The 9109-nt window shown below is 36.3% G+C and overlaps 1 protein-coding gene across 1 annotated transcript in view; it reads right to left on the reverse strand.

Annotated features, from left to right (window-relative positions):
• The window catches only part of TUBGCP5 (tubulin, gamma complex associated protein 5), a 166845-nt gene that overhangs the window by 129446 nt on the left and 28290 nt on the right, over nt 1-9109 (reverse strand). The window contains exon 4 of the mRNA XM_006898596.1: nt 201-297. Within this exon, the coding sequence (XP_006898658.1) occupies nt 201-297 (97 nt within the window). The remainder of the gene's footprint in view (nt 1-200; nt 298-9109) is intronic.

Here is a 9109-nt window from a genome sequence, read left to right on the forward strand (position 1 = left end):
ATTACAAAAATTGTTTAAAAAGTAAAAACTTATATTTCAAATGTAATTCTGCTTTATTGAACAAAAGAATTGTATCCAGAGTAACAAATATTTTCATTTTATATGAGTTGCACATATTAGTATGAAAATATATTTTTAGTAATCAAACACTACAATCAGCTTCACCTTTATTTTTGCTATTATGCCAGCTGGTAACATACCCACTTCTTTATTTCCTTGTATTTCCACATAATTGCTGTTAGAAGGAGAATCCGAAAGACAAAGAAGAAGTGATAGAATGGAATAATGTGCATCTGTCTTTAAAACAAAAAATAAATACCATGAATTATTAATATTGGTTAGGTAATTTTTTGTTGAAATAAAGAAAAGATAACTTCTTCACATTTATGTCTCCAGTTTGTTTTTTTACCTGGTTTGAGAAAATGTAAAATATACCTATATAAATGCTACTTACTCTCTAAAACTATTTTTATACCAAATGCATACACAAATTAATCTCTTAAAGCCTTCTGAGGGTTTAAGATTTATATTTTATATTTTTTCCTTTCTCTTTTTAATTAATTTTAATGAAAGTTCACAGAGACTTCGGGTGTCCATTCATTCATTGTTGCACTTTTCTCTCTGCCTACCCCTCCCTGCCCAATTCACTCTTCTTTTTAAAAAGAAAAATTCTTTCATTGTTATAAAATCCCTCCCCCCTCAAGTCCAAGATTTATATTTTTAATAAATAAAAGACATCTGAGTAGATGACATTCCCCCACCCCAAAGAACACAAAAAAGTCTTTGGAGGATTACTTTAATACTTAACAATTCTGTATTTACCTTTTAGCCCAGCAGAAACTTCATCTCAGACTGAGTATAACCTGCCCTTTAATAGTCCCTAGGCCAGTAGAGGTACCATATGTAGCTTGGTACTAGATCATGGGCTCTCTCAGTGCTCTCAGCTAGCTCACCAATGAGCAGAAACTCTATTACAAACTTCTGCTGAGCCGGAAGAAACACAGACAGATCAAGACCAGATTTATTGCCCCTATCCACCATAACAGTGGCAAGAATATCAATTACATGCAGAGCCATCTCTCTTGCACCATTCCCAAAGTTTCCCATTTTTCTTTACCACCACTCTTCTTGTTTTTCCATTTCTTACCTTCTTTTGCTTTTGTCTTTCCTGGTTTTTTTCCCTCCTCCTTCTTTTTGTATTTGTTTCTGGTTTGATTTTTCTTTTACTGTTTTTGCCTCCCTTTCTGACTTTGTTTTGTTGTTGTTGTCTTTGGTAACATACAGTATCTGTATTCAAACAGCCCAATCACACATTTACTTCCTGCAGCTGCACCTACTGAGGAAGAGTGAAGACTGACTACTGCTCTACCTGACTGAAGACAGACTGCAACCAACACCAGTGCAGTCTGCCTTCAAAACTGTTCAACATGAACAGTAAACATATAATTGTATACACAGGTCTATGCAGCTATAACTTTGAAAAATGGGTTCTGAGTTAGCCAATAACTCAATGTGTATTGAGTTAGCCCCCACTGGGGTCATAGTCACCAACTACTTCAACTGTGGACATATGGTCTTGAAAATAATAAAAAACTGTGGGACCAATATAAGAGTGCTTTCCACACTGTGGCAAGATTGTGAAGAGACTGTGGCAAGGGGTAGCCGGACAGAACCCTGGAGATGGATACAAAGTTAAAGGTTTTGCTTCTGAACAGAGAACACCAAATACACTAGATCCAAAAAAGAAAAACATCAAGACATATCACAGACAAATTCTCCAAATGAAAAGATAAGGATAGAATTCTAAAATCAGCACAAGAAAAACAAAGAGTTACCTACAAAGGAGAAACAATTAGATTAAGTTTGTATTTCTCAGCAGAAACCATTTGAGCAATGGGATGGCATACACAGAAAGTTGAAAGAAAATAATTGCCAGTCAAGGATCCTATACCTAGCAAAGCTCCCCATCAAGTATGAAGGAGAAATTACATCCTTTGCAGAAAAGAAGGAAGTTAAGGAATTTGTGAAAACAAGACTAAAACTACAAGAAATTTTAAGTGAAGTCCTTCACACAGAAATGCCAAAAGAAAGTGTATAAACCATAGTAATCAGAAACAACAGAAAAAGAAACACGGCAAAATGGCAAGGGTAAAATTTGACCTGACAATAATTACACTTAATGTGAATGGACTAAATGTGTCAATTAAGAGAAAATGAGTAGCAGAATGGATAAAAAAACAAAGCCCATCAAAATGTTGCTGACAAGGGACACATCTAAAAGAAGAAAAGAGAGAGACTCAAAATCAAAGGCTGGAAAAAAATACACTAAGCAAATGTCAACCTCAAAAAAGCAAGAGTGGCAATACTAATCTGTGATATAATAGATTTCAGAGTGAAAACCACCATCAAAGATAAGGAAGGGCATTACATACTGATTAAAGGCACAACAGATCAAAAGACATAATCTTGGTCAATATATATGCACCATTTATGCACCAAATGATAGACCTGCAAAATAAATAAAACAATGGTTAATATAATTAAAGAAACAAATAGACAATGGTGGTACCACAATACACCACTATCACCAAAGGATAAGTCAACTCAAAGACTCTCAACAAAGACACAGAAGATCTACCAACTTGACCTTGCAGTTGTATTCAGGGTACTTTACCCACCTAAAACTCCACTTTCTTCTCAAATGCATATAGTACATTCTCCAGAATTGATCATATATTAGGACAACAAATTAAGCAAGCATCAACAAATTAAAAAGCACTGAAATAATACAAAGTATCTTCTCAAACCACAATGCCATAAAACTAGAAATTAACTACAAGAGAGTAAAGCTTATAAAACCACCTATGTGGAAACAAAATAACTCTCTGCTAGAAAAATGATTGTATTATAAAAGAAACAAAGAATTACATACCTCTGGGGCAAGCTAGATAGTCCTCAGGAGGCACTTTATAGCAATAGGCACATACATAAAAACGGTAGAAAGAAGAATCAATGATCTAACTCAACACTTACATCAAATAAGAAAAAACCCAGCAATCTGATCTTACAGCCTCTAGAAGAAAAGAACTTTTAAGGACAAGAGCTAAAATCAATGCAATAGGAAACAGAAAAAACCTGAAACCATCAATAAGACCAGGAGCTGGTTTTTCAAAAGGGTCAGTAAAATTAACAAACCACTGGCAAACTTAACAAAAGAAAAAAAAGAGAAAATACAGATAATTCAATTAAGAAAGAGGGGACATCACAACAGAACCAGATGAAATGAAATCAGTACTACCAGAATACTATGAAAAGCTATTCTCTGATAAATTTGAAAACCTAGAAGAAATGGGCAAATTTCTTGAAACTCATGCACTATAGAACACCTGAAAAGCCTCATCATAAAAAGAAATTGAAAAGGTCATAAAAAAATATTTTCCCTTAAGAAAAGTTCTGGATCAGATGGTTCCACAGCTGAATCCTACAAAACATTCAGAGAGGATCTATCATCAATTCTACTTAAATCATTTCAAAAAAATTGGAAAAGAAGGAATACTTCCCAGAGTCATTCTATGATGCAAACATAACCCTAATACCAAAATCAAGCAAAGAAAACTACTAAGAAAGAAAACTACAGACCAATATCTCTCATGAATATAGATGCAAAAACCCTTAACATTAACATAACCATACCCAATAAAATCCAAAAGCACATCAAAACAATAATTCACCATAACGAAGTGGGATTCATAACAGGTAAGCAAGGACGGTTCAATATAAGCAACGTAAGTTACCATATCAACAAAGTAAATAAATCATATATCTTAGCAATTGATGCAAAAAAGGCACTTCACAAAACACAACACCATTCCTGATAAAGACACTCAGCAAAATTGGAATAGAAGAGAATTTCCTCAATGTAGTGAAAAGTAAATATATGCAAAATCAAGAGCCAACATTATTCTCAATGGAGAAAGACTAAAAGCATTTTCTGTGCAAACAGGGACCAGACAAGGATGTCCAATGTCAATTACTTCTATTAAATGTTGTATTAGAAATGCTTGCTAGGGCAATACAAGAAGACATCTGGATCTGCAAAAAGATGGTTACACTATCACTATATGCAGATGATAAGACAGTTTACATAAAAACCCCAAAGACTCAACCAAAAAACCTATTAGAGTTAGTAGGGCAATTTAGTAGAGTGGCAGGATATAAGATCAATATTCAAAAATCAGTGGGATTTCTCTACGGTAACAAAGAGAACTCAGAAAAGGAAATCAACTATCTATGGTCAACTAATATTCAACAAGGAAATAAAAACTATCAAGTGCAGAAATGACAACCTCTTCAACAAATAGTGCTGGCAAAATTGGATTGTGGATTGCTGCCTGTAGTAAGCTGAAACAGGATCCACATCTCACATTACACACAAAAAGCAACTCAAGGTAGATCAGAGACCTGGTAGTAAAGCCTCAAACCATAAAGTTCATAAGAGACAAACTCAGATCAAGCTCAGAAGGCCTTGTCAACAGTATAAATAGACTGCCAAATACAGCCAGAAACGTACAATCTGAAAAGGATAAAACTGATCAACGGAGCATTTGAAATATTGAATCCCTACGTGCATCAAAAACTTTTTTCCAACAGGGTAAAAAGAAAACCTACTGACTGGGAACAAATATTTGACAATAACAGTTAAGACAAGTATCTCATAATGGAAGATTACAGAATACTCCTTGGCCTCCACAAGAAAAAGACTGATAACCCAATTACAAAATGGGCAGAAGACATGGAAAGAATTTTCACAGAGAAAAATATTCGAATGACAGACAGACACATGAAGAAACACTCCAAATCACTAGCAATAAGAGAGATGCAAATCAAAACCAGAATGAGATACCATCTCATCCCAGTAGCAGTAGCAAAGTTTAACAGGACAGCAAGTAATAAACACTGGCGAGGATGTGGTTCGATAGGAACTCTTTCTTATACACTCTTGGTGGGATTGTGTAATGGTGATTCATAGAAATAGGAGCAAAAGCCTGGGGGGGGGGAGGTGGCATGTCTAACCATGTAGTTGTTTGGTACTAAGGATGTTACTGATGGGAACAATTCCCATTTATGAAGTAGGAAGAAGTCAGACTTGGCTAACCCATACACTGCTTCTGTTCCTTTTGCAAACTCTACACTATCAAACTCACAGAAAGTTAGGATATGAAAGACACCTAGTAAGCCACTTTAGGGGAGCTCTGGAGGTTTAGTGGGAAGAAGCTGCATTGCCATCCCATGGGCATATGGTTTGAATCCACCAGCCAGTTGAGGGAAGAATGATGGGCAATCTCTTTCCATGTGATTTACTGCCTCTGAAACAACCCGTTGGAGGTTCAGGGATGGGTCCATCGGTTTTGACTTGACAGTAATCTACACCACCACCACCACAGTAAACTGCATTATCACATACATGATTAAATACAATATTATGCAACATCAAAGAACAAAATAATACAAAGACAACCACAATGTCTGAGAGGTTACACACAATACAAATACACATATCAAAACACAAATACATATACACACAAACATGACAAAAAGTACAAACAAGGTGAGCTCTGGTGGCCAAGTGGCAAGAAGCAGCACTGCAATCTCAGAGGTGCGTGGTTCAAATCCCCCAGATGCTCTGCTGTAGAAGGAGGGACAATCTCTTCCAGTACAAATCAGATCTGATTTGATGGTACACACACACACACAAAAAAAGTAAAAACAACTGATTATCAAAAAAATCAAATTCACTTCTATTATTCAGTTCAACTCACCGTTAGCTCTCCACAACTGTATACCATAACAGAAGATGATTGCCCATCTTTCTCCTGTAGCAGGTGCATTTAACTGCTGGAGATGCATTATCTTTGGATTAGAATTGCAACTCACTATGGACTATGGATGTGTCCTGTCTCCATATCTTTTAACCTGTATGCAGAACAGATTATCCGGGAGGCTGGGCTCAATGAGGAGAAATGTGGGGTCAAGATTCGTGGAAGATCTATCAACAACCTGCATTATGCAGATGACACAACTCTGCTTGCTGAAACTGAGGAGGACCTGAACCGCTTGCTGCAGAGGGTCAAGGACTGCAGCCTCCAATATGGATTGAGGTTCAATGTCAAGAAGACAGAGATTCTCACCACTGGACCAACTGGCAGCATCAGGATGGATGGTGAAGAGACTGAGATTGTTTACTGCTTTAGTTTGCTTGGCTCCACAGTCAACACTCTTGGCACCAGTAGCCAGGAAATTAAAAGGAGTATTGCCATGGGAAAGTGTGCTGTTAGGGACCTCTCCAAAGTACTGAAGAGCAATGGTGTCTCTCTGGAGACTAAGGTGTGTCTGATGCAGGCCATGGTCTTCACAATCACATGTTATGCATCAGAAAGTTGGACAATGAATAAGGAGGCTAGAAAGAGAATTGATGCCTTTGAGCTGTGGTGCTGGAGAAGAGTACTGAGGGTACCATGGACTGCTAGGAAAATAAACAGATTCATCCCGGAAAGGGTTAAACCAACCAGCTCTTTGGAGGCAAGGATTCTGAGACTTCATCTAACATACTTTGGACATGCTGTAAGAAGAGACCGGTCCTTGGAGAGGGACATCATGCTTGAGAGGGTGTAGGCACAGCGCAGGAGGGAAACACCCTCTATGAGGTGGACTGATTCAGTGACTGGGGCAATCGGGATGGGAGTGTCAGAGACAGTGTGATTGGCACAGGACTGAGCAGAGAATTTAGGGCTGTTGCACACAGGGTCACTATGAGTCGCAAGCGACTCAACAGTACATAACAACAACAACATTGACTATGCTATCAGAGCTTCTGACTAAAATATAAAACATTTTAAAATTTTTTCAGAGGAAGAGATTCTATTAGAATAAAACAAAACAAAATAAACAGAACAAGACTAAATAGATGAATGGCAAGTTAGAAGCCATTCAAGCATAAACTGAAATTCATGACAGAAAGACTTAAAATTCAAAACTACCTAATACATTAGAAGGCCAAAAGAGTAGAAATGAAGAAATGGAATACAGAATTAATGAGACGCAAAGAAAATCTCTCAATACTAATCTGTTAAAGGAACAATTAGGGGGGGGGGAATGAAAAAAGAAGAAAGTGGAAGAATTACGTGAGACACTATCAAGAAAAATAACTTATGTATAACTGGCATTCCAGAACAGGACAAGATTAAAACAAAACAAAAAGCACAGTGGGAATATTCAAAGACATGGGAGAAGTAAACTTTCCAATTATGAAAAAAGAAAAAAATATGTATTCAACCAGCTAAGCAAATGCCAAACAGGATAGACTCCACAAAAAACAAAACAAAACAAAACAAAACAAAAAAAAACCCAACACATCAAAAACCCATCAATACACATTATAACTAAATTTTTTAAAATCAGAGACAAAGAATACTGAAGCAAAAGAGGTACAGAAAAATGAACATTCAAACTCATTGCCATTGAGTTAGAATCAACTCATAGCTGATCCTCCATCAGGCTTTTAGGAGGTAATAAATGGCATTTCTCAAGTTGAAAGAACTGAAAAACAATTTCAAGCCTTGAATTGTAGTACTAAAGGTATTTGGGGGCAAAATCTTGAATAATACAGGAAGCACCAAAGAAGATGGAAGGAAAACAGTGAGTCACTGTACCAAAAAGAATTCACTGACACTGAGACATTTCAGGAAATTCCATATGATAATGAAGGAGGAATTTCAAGTTGCACCAAAGTCATTGCTCTATCCTACCTCAATTTAAAAACCACCTCAAGACTGGGTTTAGGTTTTGAACAATAATGATCAAAGACAAGAGGGAAAGAAAAGACCAAAATGGACGTCAGAGGAAAATTGCATTAGAGTGTCAAGAAGCCAAAACAATGGCAAGAAATAGTGAGGTAAAAGAGATAAACAGAAAATTCAAAGGTCATTTATGAGACTACAAAATATTATTACAAAATGTACAAAGAACTGGAGGCAGAAAATAAAAAAAAAAAAATTAATTTGGCATTGCTCAAGGAGAAAGAAATGAAAAACAAATTCAAAACTCGAGTTGCAGCACTCAAGGGTGCTGTGGCCAAAATCTTGGAAAATATAGGAAGCATCAAAACCATACATTGAGTCAATTTACAAAAATAATTGTTTAACACACATATTTCAGACACTGGTACATGATCAGGAATCAATGAAAATGAAGGAAGAAGTGGCACTGGAAAAAATATAAATCAGGAATTGATGAGATATTAACTGACATGTTTTAACAAGCATACGTAGCCCTGGACATGCTCAGTGGTCTATGTGAAGAAATTTGGAAGACGGCTATGTTGCCAAGTGACTGAAAGAGATTCATATTTGTTGTCGTTCCCAAGAAATGTGATCTAACAGAACACAGAAATTATAGAACAGTATCACCGATAACGCTTGGAAGTAAAATCTTCCTATAAGATTACTCAAAAAGGCACTCAACAAACTAGGATTAGAGGGGAATTTCTTCAACATAGTAAAAAGTATTTATGAAAACCCAAGAGCCAACATCGTCCTCAATGGAGAGAGGTTAAAGGCATTTCCTTTAAGAACAGGAACTAGGCAAGGATGGCCACTATCACCTCTCCTATTCAATATTGTACTGGATGTCTTAGCAATAGCAATAAGACAAGAGAAGGAAATAAGAGGTATCCAAATTGGCAAAGAGGAAGTAACATTATCTCTCTATGCAGATGATATAATAGTATACCTAGAAAACCCTAAAGACTCAGCAAAAAAACTATTGGACATAGTTGACCAATTCAGCAAAGTGGCAGGATACAAGATAAACATACAAAAATCAGTTGAATTTCTCCACAGTGACAAAGAGAATACAGAGCTGGAGCTAAGAAAAACAAGACCCTTCACAAGAGCTAATCACAAGATTAAATACTTGGGAGTAAATCTAACCAGAAACACAAAGGATCTATTCAAAGAAAATTACAAAATATTACTACAAGAAACAAAAAGAGACCTGGAGAAGTGGAAGAATATCCCTTGCTCATGGATAGGAAGACTCAATATTGTGAAAA

This window comes from Elephantulus edwardii, unplaced genomic scaffold, assembly GCF_000299155.1.
Source record: "Elephantulus edwardii isolate Elephantulus edwardi_28Jun2011 unplaced genomic scaffold, EleEdw1.0 scaffold00234, whole genome shotgun sequence".
Classification (NCBI taxonomy): Eukaryota; Metazoa; Chordata; class Mammalia; order Macroscelidea; family Macroscelididae; genus Elephantulus; species Elephantulus edwardii.